Genomic DNA, 23,198 nt, shown 5'->3' with positions numbered 1-23,198 from the left:
AATAATTGCCCTTACAAAGGTGCCCCACAGTTGGCAGATTACAGAATTCCTGTAACTGTTTAAAAGCTCTTCCTTGGAAACCATGGATCTGCTTCCAAATGGGTGCCCAATGGTCCCTCTTCTGCTGGGGCAGCCGGGTCTGTGCAAACGCAGTCCTGAAGACACTGGGAGCGAGCCAGCATGCCTCTCTCTTAAGCTTCTTCTCAACCTTAACTTCCACTTTTCACGTGTGATATTGTTTCAAGCTGGTTCACTACGACTGGGACCTTTTTTTAACTCAGTTGAGAAAAGATAGAGCTAATAGCATCAATGATGGTAGGAATTTAAGAAAAGATTCATCTTTTCTCCATTCCCTTCCTTCTCCCCTCTGAAGGTTGAATGATGTGTTTGGAAAACACTCTAAATACACGGTGGCCTCAGGGCACCAATATTACACCCAGTAGGTATGCAATAAACGTCTTCATATTTTCATAATTTATAATTGATCACTCCCAAAATGGATCTGAAATTGCCCAATAACTATTTGCTCTTTGGTTGGCTTGGGGCTTGGGGTCCCAGAACCAAGCCAAGGGCTAAGAAGTACTCCAGAGTCTGTCTATCAGCACTAAACATCCAGTAAACATCCTCACTTTCTATGACAGGCCCCGTGCCCACACAGAGGCTTGGGGGAGGAGAGGAGGAGGGATGACCAGGCGGGTGGGAAGCCATTGGGCGCGGGCTCTTGGGACCGGTGTCAGAGCAGCGGGAACAGCGGAAAAGCAGCAAGATCAAAACAAATACGTGTATGGGAACACCAAGACCCTGGTAACCCCATCCCCGCCAAAGGGACCCCGCCCTCATCCTCTTCAGGGGCGCGGCTCGCCCGGGGAGGGGCCGCTCCCTCCGGCAGATTTCCTTTCCGGGCTGCCCACCGCGGTGCTTGCACGTGTGTGAGCATCCGCCCGTTTGCAGTGCACGCGCGCGTGTGCGCCTGTGTGTTTGCACACGCCCGGGCGCGCGCTTACGCAAGCACGAAATCGCTCTCCCTAGGGACGGCGGGACCTGAACTCGGCCCGCTAGGCCGCTCTGCCTGTGGCGCCCTTATCTCGGCCCCAGGCTGTCTGCATCCCGGCCCTGTCTCCGAGGCTGCCGGCTCCGTATCAGTTGCTGGCTCGGCCTCTGGAGTCAGTCCGGCCCTCCGTCCTGGCTCCGCCGCGCGAGGCTCGCTTCCCACACGCTGGAAATGTCGCTGGAAACTCTGAGCGGCGCGCGCCGGTCCTCCCGCCCCGCCCCGTCCCGACGCCAGCCCTGCGGTGGGGGCCGGGACAGGCAGCTGGGAAACCCGAGCGGGCTCCCCGGGGACCCTCGGCGGCCCCTCCCGGCGCCGCCTCCCGCCGGCCCGGCCCCCTCGGCGGGGGCCCCGGCGTCCCCGCCCCGCCCGGCCCGGCCCGGCCCCGACGGAGGGCACTCGCACGCCCCGGCCGCGGCCCGCCGCCCGGACGGGAGGGAGGCACTCCGCCGCCGCCCGCGCCCCTCACTGCCCGTCCTCCCGGCGCGCGCCCTCGGCCCGTCGGTCCCCCGCTTCCCCCTCGGGCGCGGGCCCCGCGGAGCCCGCCCTGACCCGGTCACGAGGGCGGCCGGCACAGCCCGGACTGCTGCCTGCCCTCCCTCCCTGAGGGCCCGCCGCGGCCGCGCCAGGCAGGAGCCGGGCAGAGATGCTCCTGCCCTGCAGGGCGTCCCCGGGCCCCGCCACCTGCTCTCCGGGGAAGGTAGGTGCCGGGAGGGAGAGGAGGCGGGGGCCGCAGTCCCGGAGGGACCCGCGCCCGACCCGAAGGGAAGGCAGAGGGCCCCTCCTCCTGGGGTCCTTGTCCCAAACTCTGAGGTAGAGGTGAGAGGTCTTCCCTCAATCCAAAAAAGGCAAAATTCTAGAAAACCTGTCCTTGTCCAGGTGGACTTGTAGCTGGGAAATACCCGGGAAAGCGCCTGGAGCCAAGCGCCAAGGTCAGGGCGGTACTTGGAGGTGGGAAGGAGTCTGCCCACTCCAGCAGGGCTGCTTCAGCTCTTCCAGCCCTTTGGAGCTGGCTGCGGGGGTGAAGGGCTGCCTGAATTTCTGGGGGTCCCGGGAGATTTCCTGGCACCCTCTGTCTTCTGCCAGATGTGGGACCAATTCCACCGTGCCTCCATCTGCCGTATGAGAAGTCCTCAAATCTCCTGGCACGGTGCCAGGAGAGAAACTCAGCCACCTTTGCTCACCCACCCCTGCATATCCCTGGGGGGTACCACCGGGGAGCAGTGTTGGGGAGAGGCAGATTGAGCCACCATGGAACAGCAACCCCTGAAAAATCGGGGTGTGGGGGGACCTCCTGCTCTCCCCATCCTAATAGAGGGCAGTTCTCACTGAGCACAGCAGGGTGGGATGGAGGCGAGGGAAGGAGGCCGGGGTCAGCTGATGGCTGAGACTGCTGATGCTGACCTTGCAGTTTGGCCTCAAGCAGTCAGCTGGGCAGGGAGGGGTTGCTGCTAGGAACCGGCCTCCAGATCTCAGGCTCTTCCTTGCCTCAATTTCCCTGCGAGGGGAGGGAGAGCAGCAGAACTGGGGCGTGTCTGCCTGTTTTGCTTTTGGTAGGAGTCCTAATTGGATCCAGCTGGTGAGCTGGCCCTCCTCCAGCCCCAGCCCTCCACTCCCCTCGCAGGCAGGGATGGGCACGGAAAAGCTATGTCCCCGTAGGTCTTTCGAATGTCAGAAGGAACCCCCACTCAGAACAGAGACAGAGAACTGCCGCCAGCCTTGTCTGTACCCTCCAGCCCCCCATGGCCTGAGCAGGAACTGGGTAGAGGAGTAATCACAGCCCCTATTCTACCTTCCCCCTGGTCCCCATAACTCTTGTGCTGCTGATATGACCCCCACCCCCCACTGCACATTCCCCCACCTACTACTTAGCTGTCTGTATCCACAACCCTCATGCTGCTCACATGACCCCTGGTGGTATCCCCACAAGTCACATTCATAGCACTGCGCTTACATTCCACCACACACACGCACACAGCACCTCACAAGGACCTTGCAGCCCTCCCGCGAACCCCTAGAACTCAGAGGCACACACAAGCCTAACTGAACAAAAGTGCCAGAATTGGCCCAGCCTCAGAAGGCGGTGGAGGTTGGCTCAGCTTCTGGCCCGGTCCAACAGCACAGGTGAGAAGGGACAGGCTCCAGACCTCAGCTGCCTGGGTAGAAAAGCCCTGTTGGACAGCCATCCTGCCTCTATCTCTGGGGTGCCTGGAGCCCCATACCCTGACCCAGCCTTTGCATAGGGCAGAGGAACCTAGCTGGCCAGTCAAGCATGGTGCGCCCAGGAAGATCTTTTGCTCAAAAAGCAGCCTGGAGGTGTAAGGGAAGGCGGTGCGTGCACAGCCGTCAGCAGCACTCTTCCATGAACAAGTCCAGCTTTGCCCTCTGCTACTTCTTCCCTCTCCGCTCCCACCCCTTATCGGCACCCTGAGCCCTCTGAGGCTTCAGTCCTAGCAAGCAAAGGATGCCAAAGAAGGGAGATGAAACTCTGAGCCCAGGAGTGGTTCCTGCTGCCTGGAAGTGCCCCCACACTCTCCCAGTCCCTGGAACCTTGGCCCCGTTGGGCAGGAGGCCGGTGACCTTGCTGTTGTCCAGGGCTTCTTCCCTGGTCTGAGTAACCCCTTGTGCCCGCTGGCGAGCAGATGCTCACACAGGGCCTGGGGGAGGCAGAGGGAACGGAAACAAAGTCCTGAGTGCCCAGGCCTGCCTTTGCCAGCTGCCCCAGTTCCCTGTGCCTTCCCTCTGGGGGAGCGGGCTGCACTGTACAGTGAGAGCCCCAAAGGGGCTGGCCAGCAGGCCCATGTGCCCCAGGCTTTGTCCAGCAGGTCTGCTCCTGGCCAGCCTCCGCTCCTCCTTGCCCAGGCCTTCCCCTCCCCCACTCCCAGCCAGAGCTCCTGCCCAGGGCCCAACAAGCAGCCCATTGTGCCTCTGGGAGCCCGCACGGGCAGCCTGCAGGCGGGTGCCCGCTCTGGCTGTTTCCTGGGTCCGTCAGCTCCCACCCAGCTGGCCCTGACCCCTCCCACAGCCGTCCCCTCCTCCCCACCTGGAGGTCAAGCCCAGGGGCCACGGCAGCCTGGGCTCAGAAGGACTTTTCCTTCCTCCTTCTTTCCCCACAGAGGACACACAGTGGAGCAGCTGGCACACCCAGAGTCCTCCGACCTTGACCCAAGCATGCAGGCCCCACCCTGCAGCCTTCCCACTGGGCTCAGCCTGGACGACTTCATCCCGGGCCACCTCTGGGCCCACCTAGGGTCATCTTCCCGGGGAACACAGGTGAGTGAGACAGTGAGGGAGAGGGGGTACTGTGGACCCACAGTTGGTGGGAACCTCGCAGGACAGGTAGGGGCAGGAGGATTAAAGGAATGGAGGGAGGGAAGGATCTGGAGGAAGCTCTAGAGAGCCTTGCTGGCTTCCCACAAAAGGGTCACACTGTCCCTCCAGCCCTCAGCACGGGCTCTGGCTGTACCCTGGTAGCCATCCCTCCCACCTTCTGCAGAACCCTCTGGGCCTGAGCTGCTGCTCCTGGCCCCTCCCCACAGGTGCCCGTGATCCGGAATGGTGGCTCCAACACCCTTAATTTCCAGTTCCATGATCCTGCGCCCAGGACTGTATGCAATGGGTACTTCCCACCGAGGAGAGATGCTTCCCGGCACCCAGGTGGGTCTGCTCAGGGATCCCATGTGGGGGTTGAGGGATCAGTACCTCCTGGGCTCTGCCATCTGGTACCACCCTGGGTCTGGCAGGAGGGGCAGGAAAAGGATGGGAGGTCTCTGAGCTCAGCTAACTGCCCCTCCCTGTGTGGGCATGCTGGCCTGTGGGAGTGAAATTCTCGGTGGGAGAGAACAGGCGGATACCCACCCCCCCACCAGTGCCAGGGAAGGAAGTGTGCAGGGAACACAGCCTTTGGGGCCCAGGGGGACCTCCGGCAGGCCAGGGAATAGCTTGGGTCAGGGATGGAAGGGTGGAGGAATGTGAGCATAAGCTGGCTGTAGAAGGGGTGGGAGCTGCACCTTAAGGTCTGTACTCACCGGCCCAGCAGAAACTTGGAGAGGCAGCTCTGAGAGCCTGTCAGCTCCTAGGCTCCTGTGAATCACCCCAGCCTGGCCCATGTCGTCTGGGAGATCCTGGGACCTCCTGGGTGTGGGCCCACCTTGAAGGCCTCTCTCCTAAGGAGGGTGGCATCCTGTATTGAGCATTCCCTTGAGGCAGGCACTATGTCAAGTAGTTTGTTCATTTAACAAATAATTGTTGAACACTTAGAGCATGCCGGACACTGTAAGGACACTTTACAAGCCTTTTCTCATTTAATCCCTTGGTATACGGGCAGGGTAAGTCACAGTTATCAAGATCTTCTCAGTGACAAGTCTGAGTTTCAGAGATGTTCAGTCGCAGAGGCTGAGCTGAGAGTCAAACCTTTGTTCGTCCGGCCCGGAAGCCCTTACGCTGCTACCCTGGTGACCTGGGGGCCGAAGGTTCTGGGGAAGTTGAGGGCACAGTAGCCACGTCTGGTGAATGTGTTTCTGTCCCTTATTGGGGCCTCTTGACTGTGTGTGAAGCAGTGTGCTGGTCACACACTAGATCACACTGAATCTTTGGCACGGTTCCCCTCATTTTACAGAAGTGGCAGCTGAGGCCCTGAGAGGTTGATTGCTATGCTCAAGGTCACAGAGCCAGTTTAGGTGGCAGAGCCGGGGTCTGAATTCAGGTCTGTCCCCTCCAAGCCAAGCATCTTCTCTGCCACATCCTGCTGTCTCCCCGGCTAGGATGACCCCAGCATTCTCTGCAAGTAATGATTCCCAGCCCTCGTTCTGAAAACTCTTAGGACAGCCCCAGGAAAGCAGTGGGCGGGGATAGGCACAGATTTCTCAAGACAAAATCCATTTTCATTCACTTTTACTGAAAAATAAACAGAGGCCTGCAGTCCTGCTGGGGATGGGGAGATTAGTAGTTTGCGTCATCAACTCCAACAAAAGAGATGCTGAAACTTTTGAACCCACAGGGGTCAGTGTTCTGAGGAGCTAAGGGACAAATAAGTTCAGGTGGGGCCCCTGCCCTTTGCTAATGCTCTCCTGCACATGCCCCACAGACCCTGCTTGGTATCAGACCTGGCCAGGGCCTGGGAGCCGGCCCTCTGGGAGCCAGAAGACCCCAGCCTCCCAGCATCCTCAGGACTGGTCAGCCACGTGGACCAAGGACAGCAAACGCCGGGACAAGCGCTGGGTCAAGTACGAGGGAATCGGGCCTGTGGATGAGAGCGGCATGCCTATTGCCCCCCGATCTGTGAGTCCAGGGCTGGGGGCCACTGAGATGATTTACTTGTGTGAACTAAAGTGGGTGCCATAAGAGCTGTACCCAAACCATTCCAGACTAAAGCAGGGGTTCAACCATGATGGGTTTTGGGGGGTCATAAGCCCCGTAAAGTTATGGGCACTCTTGTGTGTGTGAGTTGCACAAGTGATTTGTCAGGGGGAGGGGAACATAGAATGCCCCAGGTGGAGAGCCTCTGGTGGAGAGCCACTGTTGGGAGGGCCGACCCTGGCAGGGACACTCTTAGTCTCGTAGCCCCAGGGCCCTGCACGGGCGCTCGTGAAATAGTTGCTGAATGAATGACTGGCTGAATGAGTGAGTGGGAGTCCTGAGTGAGAGGCCTCACACTGTGGCAGGCGTGGAAGGACGCGGGGCCCAGGCTTTGGGGGGCTCTGCCCGCTTCCGCCTCCATGCCTGTGGTGAGCCGGCCACCTGCCTCTGGTTCTCCGCCTCCTCATCTGAACTTGCAGTTGGTAGCATGCCCTTCCTGCCTCCCAGGGCTGTGCTGTGTCTCAGGTGAGCAGGGGATGTGAGAAAGCATTCCCCTGTATCATTGCATTTATTTTTCATGACCTAGAAACACATGTTCTCTGTGGAAACATCAGAAACAGAGAAAAGCAAGGAGAAAAAATGTAAAGCACCCAGTTTCACAACTCAGGGATCATCAGTGATGGAGATGCTTCCATGTATCTTTTTTTTTTTCCGATTTTTTTTTTGAGGAAGATTGGCCTTGAGCTAACATCTGTGCCCATCTTCCTCTGTTTTATGTGTGGGACACTTGCCACAGCATGGCTTGATAAGTGGTGCTAGGTCCATGCCTGGGATCCAAACCGGCGAACCCCCGGGTGCCAAAGCAGAGCATGCAAACTTAACTGCTACACCACTGGGCTGGCCCCCCATGTATCTTGTTCATATGGAACACGCTGCGTGAAGTTATTGTTGTTAAAAATATCACACAGCCCACCCACTGGGCTGCAAGGGTGGCCAGAGAAAGGACTCAGTAAGGAAGAGCTTCTGTGACTCCATATTGGGAGGGTGGCCTGACTTTGCCTTTTGTGATCCCAGAGCGTTGACAGCCCCAGGGACTGGTACCGGAGAATGTTCCAGCAGATTCACCGGAAAATGCCAGGTGAGACCCCCTCCCAGGGCCTTCTCTCTGCCTGAGTGGACTCAGGCCCCTGGGGCTGGGGGTGGCAGTGGGGGCAGAAAAGGGAACTCATCTACTCAAGGGGGGGCTTCTCCACCCACCCCAGGCTCTGTGGTGAGTGGTCCCTGAAACAGACCAAAAGGAGCCTCCAGTCTTCCCCGCTCACCGTCCTTGGGGGACAATGACCAACATTGTCCCCGGTATCCTCTGAGGATACTGGGAAGCCATGAGGTCAGTCGCTGATTCAGGCAGTCCCTGGACCATCAGTTGAGCCCAGACTGGGTGCCGAACACTATCCTAGGTGCTGAAGATAAAACAGGGAACGGAAAAGACTCTCCCTGCCCTGGGGAAGCCGAGACAGAGCAGACAGAATCAGCAGAGGCGTGCCTCACGTGGCAAACGGTGGTGAGGGCCAGGGAAAGCAAGGCCAGGGCCCAGCGCAGGGAGGCTGCCAGCCGCCGTGGGCCAGTCGGGCAGGGCCTGAGGAGGGGCAGCTGGGCGGGGAGCTGGGCATGAAGGAGTTAGTGCTGCAGGGCTTGGGAAGAGCGGGGCAGCAGGGGGCAGCAGAGACCCGGGGGCAGAAGCAGGCCTGGCATGTTCTGGAGCAGCAAGGAGGGGCTGGGCTGGAGTGAGAGGGGGCGTGTGGTGGGAGATGGAGTCAGAGAGGGGACAGGATTGGGTCATGCAGGGCCTTTGGGGCCGTAATAAGGACTTTGGCTTTTACTTTGCGAGAGCTGAGGAGCCACTGGGAAATTCTGAGCAGAAGCGTGACGTGCTCTGACAAGTAATGGCTGAAAAGGCTCGCTCTGGCTGCCAGGTGGGGAAGAGATGGTGGGGCAGGGGTGGAAGCAGGGGACCAGTTAGGAGGCCTGGCTTTAATCCAGGCTGGAGATGACAGTGTCTCAGACCAGGGCTGTAGCAGCGGGCTACTGAGTGGGGTCAAGGATGACTTTAAACCTGAACAAGCTGGAGGATGGAGTTGTCATTTGTAAATACAGGCAAGACTGTGGGAGGTGCAGGTGTAAGAGTCAGTCAGTTTTAGATCCGGTACATCCGCGTGGAGATGTCGAGCAGGCCGTTAGTACACAAGTCTGTAGTTAGGAGTGAGGCCTAAGCTGCAGATAGAAATACCTGGGACTCACTCAAAGAAATTTTGGTTTAAAGCTCCCTGAGTAATTCTACTGTGCAGCCAAGGTTGTGAAGCCCTGCAATAGATGGTGCTTTTTAAGCCAGAAGACCAGACAAGATCACCTAGGGAGATAAAGAGACAGCAGCCCGAGGTCTGAGCCTGAGGCTCTCGGATGTTTCGAGGTTCGATAGCTGAGCAGGAGGCAGCCATGCAGCCTGAGAAGTGCAGCCAGAAAGATGGGACGAAGACCAGAGTGGTCTCCCTGAAGCCAAGTGAAACCGGAATTTCAAAAGGAGGAAGTGTTCCCTGTGACAGAGGCTGCTGACGGGCCAGCACGACTGACCATTGGATTTGGTGACGCGGAGGTCACCGGGAGCCTTGATGAGAGCGGTTCAGGCTGAAAGCCTGCTTAGTGAGAAGGGGAATTGGAGACAGTGAGTTAGTTATGGCCAACCAGAAAAATCCAGGAGCTGGAGGAAGATGTGAGATCAGAGAGGGGTGTTTCACTTTGTGTTCAAGGTGGGAGCTGTCGCAGCACGTCCACATGTCAAGGGGATCAGATGGGCTGGCTGGTCAGTGGCTTTTCCTAAGAGGCCCCAGAAAGTCACGAGCTGAGGAGTGGGTCTGGGCAAAGGGGGAGGGACAAGCATTTAGAAGAGGGTGCAGAAAAGGAAAGAGGGAGCAGAGGAACTGATTTTCCCCCACCTGACACGGTGAGGGCAGGTCCCCAGAGGTCAGGGAGGGGGTGTGTGTGGGAACACAGCAGGGAGGAGCAGGAGGGTTTGGGCAGGTCCACTGCCCAGTTGGCTTGCTCAGGCCCTAAGTCGGCCAGAGGCATGTCAAGCCCTCCTGAGAAATGCCGTCCCAATTCCTTACCTCCCTCGGGACATTCTTTAGGCCCTGACTCAGCCCCTTGGCCCCTGCACTAGGCAGGAGGGGGCCTGGGAGTGGCTGAGGCAGCCTCACAGAGCTCTCCATCCTCGCTTGCTGCCCCAGACTGACCTGCTCCTTTCTGCTCCCGCAGACCTGCAGCTGGACTGGACCTTGGAGGAAGCACCCAAAGGTGAGGGGGTGCAAGTAGTGGGCCCCAGCTCATTTGCCTCTCCCTGCAGCCGTGCCTGGCTTTGGGGCTCCCCAGTTGGCTTAGTTCAACCTGAGTTTTTAGAACCCATTTCCTGTGAGCTCCAAATTCCCTGGTAGGTGGTCATTAAGAGCCTCAGTCTTACTGTCCGGCGAATGCCTGGTCCTGGCCATGATTTCTCTTTCCTCATCTGTAAAACGGGGGCACCACTCACCCCAGAGTTATTTTGAAGATTTAGCAAAGAGGCTTCTTGGCACGAAGCCCACACTTAGTAGTTGGGAGCACCACCCCTGTTCCCACGAGCCACCCAGGAATGTGGGTGGGCCTGGGTGCCAGAACGTTCAGTGGTCACCCAGATGCCTTCAACTCTAGCTCTTACCTCCCCCGGCCCTGTCTTCTCCCATCTGCAGTGGCTTCCTCATGTGTCCCCTCTACAGACTCAAGGCGTCCAGGGCTTCAGCAAAGACCTGCTACTAGGCCAGGCCAAGCTTCGTGTCTGAGCGGGTGAGCCATGGCGGAGAAGGGCATCCCCAGGGCTGCAGAGGGGTGCTGGCTTCCTTGGGGAGACTGGCACCCCCTGGTGGGCATGGCGGGCGCAGACTCGGAGCAGCCAGGTTGGGGTCTGACTCCCCCATGGCCCTGCCCTTTCTCAGGCTGCACCCCGCCCCCCCCCCCAAATCCAGATACTCCTCTCTGGGACGGGGGGATGGGGGGTGGCGGGCAGGGGTGGGCTCTGCACCCACTCCTGGTCAGAAATGTTTGCAATGCTTCTGTGGTCAGCAGCAGGAACTCATCACCCCACAGATCCACAGTTCATGTCGAGTGGAGAGCAGGGGCCACGGCTGGGCGTGGACCTGTGCCCATCCCCTGGGAAGCCTGAGAGAAAACAAGGGGTGTAGAGGACCCCAAGTTTCCTCCCACATGCCCCTCCAGATAGGTGAATGCTGCAGTCCCTTTCCTCTGTGCAAAGCCCACAGGCCCAGCTGGGCTGCTGGGGCCCTGGAGGGCTCCACCCTCGCGAGTCAGGAGCTTCGCTCTGAGTGAAACAATGAGTTCCTTATTCCTTCACAGGGAGGAATAACCTCATTAGCGTAGCCGTATCGAGGCTCTCGGCATCATCAATAAGATAGAGGCTAACAGCTCAAGATGTGGACCCAGAGCTCTGGATTCAAGCTGGTGTGCTGCCACTAGCCATGTGACCTTGGGCAACTTAACCAGTCTAAGCCTCGGTCTCGCCATCTGCTAAGTGGGGTCACAGGGTGGTTGTGAGGATTAAGGCACATAGCAAGGCTCCACAAGCATTATTAGTATACAGGCTTAATTATAACCAGAGCTTCCTCAAGTTAGGAACGACATATTCCATTGTCATTATTACTGTCATTACTAATATTATTTCTAAAATAGAGAATGGAGTCATAATTACAGCCAGCAAATCCTGACCCTGTGGTCAGACATTCCATCGTTTGATAAGCTTGGTACAGTGTTTCCATATGGTGGAAACCTTCAAACTCAACAGAGGCTGGAACGTTCAAGCTAGCCAAGAAGGGAGCCCCCAAGGGGAACCAGGGCAAATGGGACAGAGCAGCGCCTCAGTGGCTGGAGTGGCTCTCACAGGTGGTGTCACTGAATCCGGCACCCTCAGGGAACAGAGGCCCAGGGAGCAGAAATAACTTGCCCAGAGCTCCTGGGTCAGGGCTGCAGGCGTGGTCCCCTGCCCTGGGTTTTCCTTGAACTAGGATGTAGAACCACACCGTGGGCAAGGGTGCCAGACCACGTCAGCCATGGCAGCCGGAAAGACCAGCTTCATCGAAGCTGCACAAACACACAGACCTGAACACAAATGCAGGCTATTTCACCAAGGCCAGCAGGAAAGGGACTGGCCACCCGTGGAGCAGATGCCCATGTCAGGCATTCCCTTGGGTGGCGTCCTGTGTTCCCTCACCTCAGTTTCACCACACCCTTACGAAGGTGGGAACCTCCTATTACAGGCATTGAATCTGAGGCTCTGAGAGCTCAGTAACCTGCCAGAAGGTCACACAGCTAAGTGGCAGAGCTGGGGTTTGAACTTGGGGCTCATAACTTCCCACTATTGAACACTTCCCACAGTCCAGAGCAGGTGTGGAGATGAGTGCAGCTCCCTCTACTAGGGCTGTGTGCTCACTTATGCCTCAGTCTCCCTCAAAGGAAGCTGAAGAGATGTCCTTCCCTTTCTGCAGAAGAAGCTGCGACCTCGCTGAGGAGTTTCCTAGAAGCACCTTCAGTCATAATCCTGGAGCGCCCTCCTCCCTGCTCCAGACCCCAAACCAGGTAGCCAGCCCGGCCTCCTCCCCACAGCGCCCCTCAGCATGTGCTGCAGCCAGGAGAGCCCGAATCCTTGGGAGGGCACTGGCAGGCATAGGGCTGGGGCAGTAACCTGAAAGCCTGCTCTGTGAGCCTGGCCAGTGTCCCAGTAGTCCTCCATTCAAGCTGATGCCCACCCACCTCCATGCAGGTGCCCAGACGCCGAGAGAAAGTGGACAACATCTGGACGGAAGATTCTTGGAACCAGTTTCTGCAAGAACTGGAGACTGGGCAGAAGGTGAGTATTGGCCTGGCCCTCTCCGAGTGGAGCACCCCTCAGCTAGTGCATTTTGGAAAGCGAGTTCACCTGCTCTGACTCACCCTTCCCACCCTTAGCCCAAGAAACCACTGGTGGATGAGCCTGTTGAGCAGCCCTCCCAGCCCATCGAGGTGAGTGCTGCAGGGCAGGTGGTGGGGAGGGGAGACCACAGTGTTAGGGGACAAATGAGGGAGATTCTGGGCAGCGTTAGTCCCAGTGACCAGGGGCAAAGGCCACCAACCCAAAGCTCTGACCCTCTCCAGCACATACAGTTTACAGGGACAGTGCCTGGCATACAGCACACACTCAAACATGTGTTGAGTAGATGTGTGTTGACCACAGCAGGAGCAGAGAAGGGAGTGGTTAGCGTGGACTGGAACTGTCAGGAAGAATTCTTAGAGGTGGCGCTGGGCTCTAAAGACTCCCGAGGGCTTGGCCAGGCAGAGAGAAGGTGCTCAGGGCGCAGGAGACACAGAGGCAAAGGCTGGAGGGGCTTGTGTGTGGGTAACACTCAGCCGGCTGGGCCAGGCAGAGGGAGGGAAAGCAGGTTGGGTACAGTGAGGCCAGACTGGAGAAGGCCATGGAAGACTGGATGGGAGAGAAACAGGGAGGCCGGAAGGCTCTTGAGCGGAGAAATAACGTGACAAAAACGGTACTGAGGCGCCATCATGGGAGGACCAGATGGGTGAGCTGGGTCAGGAGGGAGGGTCAGTGAGCGGCTGGGACGGGCGCCCTCCTGACACCCTGAGACACACCTCCTGCCAGAGGGCCTGTCCTGGCCCTGTGCCCTGAGCCCTGAGCCTGCCCTTTACCCAAGCAGGGCTTTGTCCTGCTGCCCTCTGAGCTGCTCATCTGACCTTTGACCGGCACCCGCCCACTGTGCACTGCCCAAGTCTCTCCCGGTCACCTGCCCCCAGGTCCTGCTGGAGAGAGAGCTGGCCAAGCTGAGCGCGGAGCTGGACAAGGACCTGCGGGCAATTGAGACCCGGCAGCCGTCCCCGAAGGTACGGCCGCTGGAGTCGAGCCGCAGCCGCCGGGCTCGGGTGGGAGGCGCCGGCCGAGCAGAGGTCCGCCGCCAGGCCTGCGCGCCCCTCGGGCGGACTGCGGCCCCGTCCCGGCTCCGGCTCGGCAGAGGACCCGGGGCGTGAGTGCTCCGCGGCCGCGGCCACGTCACCGCCCTGGGGCTCCGACCGCCCCGCCTCGCCCGCTCCTCGCCCCGCCCGCCGCCCGCAGCCGGGCCTCTAGGACCCCGCGTCCTGCGCCTCCGCCTCCTTCCCGTCCCAGCTGCAAAGTTTTCCGGAGGCGGCGGCCTGGCTGCGGACGCGTCCGGCCTGACCGCGCCCGTCTCCCCGCAGGGCTCCCGGTCGCCCCGACGGTCGCGGGAGACGCGGCCCCCCGCCGGGTGAGTGCGGGGCGGCGGGGACGTGGCGGCGGCGGGGAGGCGCGCCCGCGGGGGGCCGGCCGTCCCCTGGTCCGGAGCGCCACCTGCCCCAGGCGGGACGGGCGGCGGAGCGGGCGAGGGGCCCAGGCCGCGCCCTTTCCTGTAGGGAGCTGGGACCTGGGAGCGGGACGCCTGGGCAGCAGGGCTGAGCGGGCAGGGTGTGAGGCCCAGACAGGTGGCTCACTCGGGTGTCCTCGCGCAGCCCGGCCTCCTCCTGGAGCTCCAGCGCGCCGAATGCACTTTACCTGGGTCCCTCCCGGCCCCTGAGCCCCCACAGAATGGCGGATGGAGGAAGCCCCTTCCTAGGTCGTAGGGACTTTGTCTACCCTTCCACCGCCCGAGGTAAGGACCAGATTCGGCTCTTTTTCTCATCCAGATGCCCACCACCATGCACCAGATACGCTCGTTGCCCCCCGGAGGTGGCAGGAAGGTCATAGATCCCCCTGCTCCCACTGGTGCCTGTCCTGGGGTGGGGGGGCACAACCCCATCCCACCCTCACCCCCCCAGACATGGCTTTCCCAAGCTGAGGCAGTGCTTCTCCACAGACCCTAGTGCCTCTGAACGAGGGGGCAGCCCAGCCAGGAAGGAAGAGAAGAAGGTAAGGGGGGTGGGAGCATAGGGTCAGGGTGCAAGGAGGGCCTGGGCTGGGTCCAGTGACTGCTGGTCCAGACCTGCCACCTGCTTGACTGAAGTAACGCCCTCTGTTTCCTCCTCCTGCCTAGAGGAAGGCTGCCCGACTCAAGTTTGACTTCCAGGCACAGTCCCCCAAGTAAGTACCCACCTCTCGCCTCCTCCTGGGGCCGTCTCTGCACTCTGGGGCGGAGAGGAGCACAGGGCTGCAGTGGGCATCCTCAGAGGGTGCAGGGGACGGGGTCTGACGCGCGGAGGAACGGGAGGACCTCAGCTTGCGGTTGTCCTTGTTCTGGCCTGCAGGGAGCTGACTCTGAAGAAGGGTGACATTGTCTACATCCACAAGGAGGTGGACAAGAACTGGCTGGAGGGGGAGCACCACGGCAGGCTGGGCATCTTTCCTGCCAATTATGTGGAGGTGAGCAGAGAGGGATGGGAGCAGGAGGAGCCCCACTCGTTTGGCAGAGACTTAGAGTGCAAACACCTTTATCCATCCACGGCCCTCCCTGGAGCTGGCTGCTCCCTCTCATCTCAGGTTTCTCGAGATCTGAAACTGTGAATCCCAGGGGCAGGGGCCAAGACTCAGCCTCATTCATGCCCTCGGTCCCCACAGGGACTGGCCCTGTGCTTTGCATGGACTCGGGAAACGTTTCTTAAATGAAGGCTGATGATGGAGCTCAGCCCAGACCAGCTGGCTCCTGCACCAGCCACCAGCCCTGTCAGTGTCCCAGACGTTGTCCCAGACCACTCAGAGTCCGTCTATCTCCAGCTGTCTTTGGGAAGAATCCTAATTGCAACTGGCAAGAGTGCGAAGCACGTGGTTTACACGTTACACACGCATGCATCACCTCCTTCGCTTTGCTCTCTCCCTCATTCCTCTCAGTCACTGGGAAAGTGATGGATTATCCCCATTTTACAGATGCCCTTGCCAAGGTTCAGAGACACGTAGAGGATCCAGAATCTGAATCCAAAGACAGGTTCTGGATTTGATAGATATAGGACTAGTGTAGGTTATCTTTGGTGTCTTTTAAGGAATTTCAAGTTATCTAATTTATTGGCATAAAGTTGTTCATAAGATTTCTTTATTATCCTTTTAGCGTCAGTAAGATCTGTAGTGATGTCCTTTCTTTCATTCCTGATATTGGTAATTTGTGTTTTCTCTTGTTCTGGCTAGATTTGTTAGTTTTATTGATCTTTTCAGAGAATTAACTTTTGATTTCATCGATTTTTCTCTATTTTTGTTTTCAGTTTCATTGATTTCTGCGTCTTTATTCTTTCCTTCCTTCTACTTGCTTTAGGCTCAATTTTCTCCTTTTTCTAGTTTTTTAGGGTAGTAGTTTAGATGATTGACTTGAAACTTTTTCCCTAAAATAAGTGTTTCATGCTATAAATTTCCCTCTAAGCACTGCTTTAACTACATCCCACAGATTTTGATATTTTGTTTTTTCATTCAACTTGAACTATTTTCTCACTTCCTTTGTGACTTCCTCTTTGACCCATGGGTTGAGTTGTTGCTTAATTGAGGCTCTTGATTTGCTAGGCCTTGGTAGGCCCCCTTACCCTCAGAACGACCTCTCAGATCCTGAAATTCCACAAAGTATATACAGTATTCTGCATCATCAGTCATTTACACGTTAGGGTGAAATAGTTTATTAGCGTCTTGATTTTTATGAGCAGGGTGAAGTGAAGAGGGCATGGGGATTCTGGACATCTGGCGAGGTGGAAGGGGAGGAGGGGAGGGCCTCCTGGTTCTTAGCGGTGATAAAAGTTTAGGCCCTCACTTTTAGAACAGGTCATCACTGTTCTCTGCTCGTTGGAACTCTCATTTCCTTCTGTGCTGCAGTTTAAATTCTCACTGGACTGGCTTCCGTCTCTGTGCTGCCACTGCCCGCTCCGGTCGTGCCCACTCCATATACCTCTAGTGGAAATTCTCTGTCCAGGAGCCTTCTGGGACCAACCTCCTTGGTTGTGCACACTCTTGGCCACCCCCAGGCTTGTGACTCCCGTCTGACCTGGGGGCAGGTCTTGCCCATACCACCTTCTCTTGGTTGCCTCACCCTCCCAGAACCCCCTGGTCCGTGCCCAGTTGATGCCCAGGTGAGCTTTCTCATGGCCCTTCTTCCTTCAGGTGCTGCCTGCAGATGAGGTCCCCAAGCCCATCAAGCCCCCGACCTACCAGGTGCTGGAGTACGGAGAAGCTGTGGCCCAGTACACCTTCAAGGGGGATCTGGAGGTGGAGCTGTCCTTCCGCAAGGTGCGGCCAGGCCATGTGGGGGGGAGGGGAGTGGCGTGGAGACACAGGTAAATGTGTGCGGTAGGAACAATTTTTTAGATTCAGGTGCACCCGTCCCAGTATTTCAACTTTTTTTCCCATTCTCTCTGGATATGTTTCCCTTAATTTAGCCCTTTTTATTGAGGAAGATTAGCCCTGAGCTAACATCTGCTGCCAATCCTCTGCTTTTTTTTTTTTTTTTTTCCGCTGAGGAAGACTGGCCCTGACCTAACATCCGTGCCCATCTTTCTCTATCTGTGGAACGCCTGCCACAGCATGGCTTGCCAAGCAGTGCCATGTCCGCACCCAGGATCTGAACTGGTGAACCCCGGACCACTGAAGCAGAACATGTGAACTTAACTGCTGTGCCACCAGGCTGGCCCCAATTTAACCCATTTTTAAAAAGCTTCTAGGAACTTCTAGAGTAGCTGTGCTTTTTTTCAGTTGCAGGTTAGTAGGTTGTGAGGATCACAATTAGCATTTTTAAAAGAATAGAATACAAATATTAAAATATCTTGAATGTAGAAAGGTATTTTATCAAACTTTAGGCAGTTATGTGCATATTTATGTGTGTTTGTGTGTGTGTACTGGATTGTTAGTAAAACATATTTTTTACTATGGATTGTGCCGAGAAAGCTTGAAGCATGTTGTCCTAGAAAGCGGGGAACTGGTCTCCCCATGGCTGGTTTTGGGGCGGGGCCACAAAGGCGCCTGCTGAATGTCCCCCAGAAGAGCCAGCCCGGGAGGTAGGGGTGGAGGAGGCTGGAGGGAGAGAGGTGGGGCAAGAGAGGGCTGGAGACCATCCTCCCCAGGGCAGCCCCTAACGTCAGTCAGCCTGTGGGCTGGAGGATGCACTGGCTGCCCTCAGGGAGTTTGTTTTCTGATGTAATGGTGACAGGATCACCCAGTGTTGAGGCAGGGACAGGCCTCCATCATGGAAGTGGTGGCGCCTGCCCAGTGCTTGTTGCCAGTCTGCCATTGATCTCCTTTGCTCCTCACAGCAACAGTGTTGTTATGCTCACTTAACGTGTGAGGAAACCAGGGCTCAGAGAGGCAGAGTAACTTGTGCAAGGCCACACAGCCTGAATTGGCAGAGCCTGGTTTGGACCTGTGTTATTAGGCGCCACTCTCCCCTGTGACTGGAACTCCGGGGCGAGAAAGCGATGTGACCTTGGAGGGAGATGCGCAGGCATTGTCGGTTGGCTTCCTGAAGAGGCAGGACTTGATCCACACCTCGTGATGCATGTTGTGGGAAGAGCTCAGACTTCTGCTCACTCCCTCAGGCGGCCTGGGTTTGGCTCCTGACCCCACCACTTCCTAGCCATGTGACCTCCACGTGGCCGGTGACCCCCTCCGAGCCTGATTCCTCTGTGCAGGGCGTCGGTTTAAATGAGACCGCCGCGTGGGTGCCCTGGGTGCGTGGTGCCCAGGAGCGCCCCGCAGACACCACCTCCTTCCTCCCCCAGGGGGAGCGCATCTGCCTGATCCGCAAGGTGAACGAGAACTGGTACGAGGGCCGCATCTCGGGCACGGGGCGCCAGGGCATCTTCCCTGTCAGCTATGTGCAGGTGTGCCGTGAGCCCCGGGGCCGCGTCTGCGACGATGGCCCCCAGCCCCCTGCGTCCCCCCGCCTGGCCCGTCACCCCAGCTCTCCGTTAGCACCACGCGGCCCAGCTGATCCCACCGATTGGCAGGGCCAGACCTCCCCACGCCACGCTGGCTGCTCCATCCCCACCCAGGAGCCCAGACCCCAGACCCAGGTAAGGTGACCTGCCTGGTACTGGAGAGCTGACCCGTGGCCCCCACGCCATATCCCCCATTCCTGCAATGGGTCTGCACTTGGGAATCCTTTGCAGACTGCCCCCGGGCAGACTAGTGTGGCGACTGGGCAGGACCTTGCCCTGCAGCCCGACCCTGGCCTGGTGGCCCTCAGACTCCTCGAGTTGTAGCCCTTGAGCTGTGGCCCAGGGAGGCATGGGGCAGCCACCCAGCTCTAGGTGGGACCCAAAGCCAGCCCGGGTCTCCTGACCCTGTGATCGGCCTGTGTCAGCCCCTGGGACAGGGTGGTGCTAGGAGTTGGGGATCTGTCATTGACCTGCTGTGTGACCTTGGGCAGATGACTTACATTCTCTGGGTTTGGCTTTTCTCACCTGTAGAATGGGGGTAGTAGTTCCCACTGCAGAGGGTGGTTGGGTTTGAACTAAAGTTTATAGTAGCTGATGGTAAGGTCATCACTGGTCCTTGTGCTGCCATAGCCCACAGTCAGGTGCACTCGCTCCTGTGTTCGTCCCTTCACCCAGCTAACCAGTATGCCCAGGCACAGCCAGTCCCCAGGACTCCTCCTTCCCCAGCTTTGTCCTGCTGTCATTCGGAAATCACCTGCCTGCCCCACCTGGGCCCCACTCCCAGCTCCTGGGATGTGAAGTGGTCAGACTGCTCTGCCTGTGCCGTGGGGCCTGAGCGGATGGGATGAGGCCGTGTGGGCACTGCTGCTGGGGAAGCTGCTGCGGGAATCTGGGCAGCCTGCTTCACTCCCCGACATGCCTGCATGTGCCCACCTTTCCTCCTGTGCGCCCCTAGAATCTCGGCACCCCTGGGCCAGCTCCGTCCCATCCTGGAGGCTCCAGCCGTCCCCTGGACCTGGGGACCTCCTCCCCCAGCACTACTCAGATACACTGGACCCCGTGAGTACCGTCCAGGGGTGCGTGGTCAGGGGTGAGGGCTGCCCAGGGCAGTGCTGAGCACACCGACCCCCATAGGAGGCCCCTTCCCCCTAGATGGATTTAGTAAGCTTCTACTAGGTAGTGCTTGTCCTTGCAGTGTGTGTGGGTGACTGAGGGTTGGGGGGTGCTTGTCTGCGGTGTTCCTGACCCAGGCCTGTGGCCTTAACGCGAGCCTCCCACACTTGGCCCTCGGCCTCAGTCTCCTCTTTGGGTTTCCAGCGCTGAGGTCAGTGTATGTATGCGTGAAGCGTGGGAACCGGTGGAACAGGCTTGAAGGCAGTGGGAGCTCAGAGGAGGCAGGGTTTGGATGATTAGGGCTTGGAGGGTAGGGACCAGGCCCGGGGAAGAATGCACAGAACCTAGATGGAGTTGCCGTTCCAGGAGCTGGGCCAGGGGCTAACGGGAGCAGAGAGGGACCCTAGGAAATTCAATGGACGTGGCAGTGTTATGTTTAGACTCTCTGGGCCTGGGCTGGGGAAGGGGCGAGGCTCTGGTGGTTGCCATGACGATGTCTCCTGCAGGTACCGGGCGATGTACCAGTACAGGCCCCAGAATGAGGACGAGCTGGAGCTGCAGGAGGGGGACCGGGTGGATGTCATGCAGCAGTGTGATGATGGCTGGTTTGTGGGTATGTGGGGTGGGGGGCAGGCCAGAAGGGGATATCCTGGGGTCCCAAGGGGGATCTGGGTGGGCTGCTGCCGCCTGCCAGTGCTGGTTCAGCAAAGATTCATGGCCTGAGCAAACACGCCCCCCCACTCCCCTACGCCACTTCCAGCCTGGCTACTGGGAAGGCCTGGTTTGGGATGCTTCCCCAAAGCCAGCATTTCTGTTGTCTGATTTCATGCCCTGAGGAGGGGTTAGGCCTGGGAGGAAACTGGACCAGCGCAAGGTCACTGGTGAAGACATTGTGGACTCAGGGCGGCAGGGTGCCTGAACCCCAGGCCCCTGCTCCTTCCCACTACACCCATCTTCCTGAGACACCAAGCTCCTGATGGAAAGGACTGAGTCTCACACCTGTGTTTTCCCCATCCCCAGCTAGCAGCCAGCTCCGCCCCCCATCCCTACCCCCAAGGAGGAAGTAGAGAAAGGTCCTGGCCCTCAGGGCTGCCCAAGGGCAGCTCAGGCTAAGGACTAAAGCAGGAAGCCTCAGGTTGGCCTTGGCTTGGGTCCAGGGGACTGACCCAGCAGGCTTCACTCGCATGGCCCGTTTCCCCAGGGTGGGCGGGCCCTGTGCGGGGGCTTCAGAGGACAGGGCGTCAGAGAGCAGTGAGCAGCCAGAAGCAGCAGTCTGCATGGCCTGAGGGTTGAGGGGCTGCCTGGGCAGGGGTGGCCACAGGGACAGTCCCTTGACCTGGCAGCCTGCCCTTTCTCATCTATATCGCAGCACCTCGCTGCCGACCGGGCTTCGGGCATGTGAGTGATCGAGTGATTGGGAAGCACTAGCTTGTTAACAGTCCTCGCCTCGGAGGGGTGCGCTTGGGGGCACATCCTAATTTTACTCTGTACACTTCTGCTTTTGAATTTTTTACAACTATTAAGAAGGTTTTGCAAATGTATCTAGACAAGAAGAAAAAGCAGCATTTTTGTGGGATAAGCCGCAAGTGCTTTTAGAGGAAGAGTATAGAAAGTTCAGTTTCTCAGTGATCTCACACATTTCAAGTGCTCGGTAGCCACATAGGGCTCGTGGTTATAATTTTGGACAGTGCAGGTCAGGGAAGGCTTCCTGGAGGAAGTGGAGGAGCTGGGCCTTAAGGGGCAGGCAAAGGATTTTGGGAGGCAGAGGGGAAAAGAGAGGCCCTGGGGGCCGGGGTGGGGGGCAAACATCAGCCAGGCCTGGGGGCAGGATGAGCATGGCTGCTCATGGGGAAGTCAGGGTGCCAGCCTGCTGGGAGGGAAGAGAAGGCGCATGTTCTAGCACCCCCTCCTGCACGCTGGACACAGCTCCTTGGGGTCGTGGCAACCAGAGGCCTGGGTTTCTTATGCAGGTGAGACCAGTGAATTTCTCCTCGTTTAAGTTCTGTGCTTCATCCTCCTGCTTCCTGCTCTCCTGAGGAAGCGTGCAGCTATTCAATGCTACAAAGTTAGACACAGTTGAGTACTGCATTCCTTGATCCTTACTGAATTGAGGAAGCGTAGCTTTGCCCACTAAGCTTCTGCCACTAGGGGGCAGGAAGGAGGAAAGGAAATCATCCTCCCCACCCCTCCGCCCAGCGCCTGCAGTTCCTGGCACTGCCAGTAGGGGACGCGGCCCTCACCCCTACATTCCTATTTTAATGGGAATTTAATGGGGAATGCTCTTTCTGTTTTTCCTCTTTCAGGTGTGTCCCGGAGGACCCAGAAATTTGGGACATTCCCTGGAAATTACGTAGCCCCAGTGTGATGGTCTCCGACGCAACTCAGAGCCCAGCCAGGATGGGGTAGGGAGCAGTAGCACTTACGGGAGGGAGAGAAGACCCCTCTCCCAGGTGCTCCTCCCCAGGCCCTGAACTGCTGGCATCTGCAGACAACCCCAGCAGCCTTGCCCTTGGAGCCCCCTCGAAGCCCCTGGACTGATTCCCACCCACAACTCACAAGCATTCCTCCAACAGCCTTTTATTTCTTCCCTTACCCTACTCCCCAGATACAGAGGTCTGCTTTGAAGTGGAGACTGTTTCCAGGCCTTATTGTGACCAGACCCTCAAGGACCCCACCCCCACCCTGCTTTGGCTTTTCCTCTAACGGGGACGGCTCCCAGCTTCACCCCCATGGGGTTCCTCTAACAAGGACCAGCTTCCTAACCTCACAGAGACCAAAGGCAGCCTCCACCCCAGGGGGGACTCCACCCCTGTCACTCCAGCCTGCCTTCTGTCCCTTGTGCCTTCCGGCCTCCAGCTGGGCCTGGGAGTGAGGTGGGGGGTGGACGCAGCATCTCCTTAGCATTCGAAGCCTGGCAGGAGGTCTTACCCAAAGGCCCCCCTTCCCAAAGGCTGCCAAGCCCTGGGCCTGGACCTTGCCTTGTCCTGCTGCTGCAGTGACCAGCAAGGCCAGGACCTCAGAGAACCAGCCCATCCCAAATGTTTTCCAGGGAGACTGATGTATGCTGCCCTCCTGCCTCCCCAGCTCCCGCAAGTCCCCTCTGGAGGAGAATGTAAAATAAATCTGGATGCCACGACCTCGCCGTGCAGTCCTTTTCCTTTGAGATGGGAGAGGGCTCCTCCTGCTTAGGATTACGGGAGCCTCTCTGCAGTGGGCTGTGCTGGGAGTCAAGTGGGATGTGAGATGTGTAAGGGGAGGCTGGAAAAACACCATTGTTATCTGAAGATCTCAGGTCTCAGGCAGAATTACAGCCCCCAGGATGGGGCAGCCGTCTGACAAGCAGTGTGGAGAGAAGCAATGTCCTGGGGACCAGGGCCAGGCCTGCCTGGGGAGAAACCAGAGCTGGAGCGGAAGTGGCCTTGTTTGCAGGCTGTTTTGAATGTGGAGCCGCTGTGGGGTTGCTGGACTAGATGACATTTCTAGCTTTTTGGCTCCTAATGTTTTCCTTCTCTGTGCTCCACTTCCACCCGAAGCTCCTGGGTATTTGTTTACTTTCTTTTCCCGGCTTGGGTTTTGAGCAGTCAGTGCGGGAAGCTGGCAGTGGTGGGGCACAGCTAGCCAAGGCGGCTCTTCCTGCCCAAGGTTTCAGAGTCCTGGGGCTTGGTGGTTCCTGTGGGGCAACAGCGGTGGCACAGTCTGGGCCTGGCTGCTCTGCCAAGGAATGAAAGCTCCATTCCTTGGCAGCTGCTGGCAATTGAGTAGGGCATAAGGTGTTATCTGATAGAAGGGTTCCAACAGGCAGGTT

The 23,198-nt window shown here is 58.1% G+C and overlaps 1 protein-coding gene across 12 annotated transcripts; it reads left to right on the top strand.

Moving 5' to 3' along the window:
- The first annotated feature begins 1,449 nt into the window (after nucleotides 1–1,449).
- SORBS3 (sorbin and SH3 domain containing 3) lies at nucleotides 1,450–22,529 on the top strand. Of its 12 annotated transcripts, none has more exons than XR_011502053.1 (23): nucleotides 1,477–1,748; nucleotides 4,165–4,321; nucleotides 4,588–4,705; nucleotides 6,135–6,328; nucleotides 7,421–7,484; nucleotides 9,656–9,694; nucleotides 10,123–10,216; nucleotides 11,929–12,019; nucleotides 12,204–12,290; nucleotides 12,389–12,442; nucleotides 13,229–13,315; nucleotides 13,667–13,713; nucleotides 13,955–14,094; nucleotides 14,299–14,351; nucleotides 14,476–14,522; nucleotides 14,687–14,801; nucleotides 16,512–16,637; nucleotides 18,122–18,415; nucleotides 19,236–19,339; nucleotides 19,900–20,006; nucleotides 21,364–21,468; nucleotides 21,697–21,795; nucleotides 22,443–22,529. XR_011502053.1 is itself a non-coding variant. In XM_070505204.1 (22 exons), the coding sequence occupies exons 2-21, from the start codon at nucleotides 4,220–4,222 to the stop codon at nucleotides 21,756–21,758; spliced, it is 2,025 nt and encodes a 674-aa protein (XP_070361305.1). In that variant the 5' UTR covers nucleotides 1,450–1,748; nucleotides 4,165–4,219; the 3' UTR covers nucleotides 21,759–21,795; nucleotides 21,999–22,529. The 12 variants fall into 12 exon arrangements, 10 of the variants coding, with proteins under 10 accessions (XP_070361305.1, XP_070361309.1, XP_070361306.1 ...); XR_011502052.1 differs by having other exon boundaries at nucleotides 21,999–22,529; XM_070505204.1 differs by lacking the exon at nucleotides 21,364–21,468 and having other exon boundaries at nucleotides 1,450–1,748; nucleotides 21,999–22,529.
- Nucleotides 22,530–23,198: the final 669 nt, after the last annotated feature.

This window comes from Equus asinus, chromosome 3, assembly GCF_041296235.1.
Source record: "Equus asinus isolate D_3611 breed Donkey chromosome 3, EquAss-T2T_v2, whole genome shotgun sequence".
NCBI lineage: Eukaryota > Metazoa > Chordata > Mammalia > Perissodactyla > Equidae > Equus > Equus asinus.
This window is presented reverse-complemented; position numbering and strand designations above follow the sequence as displayed.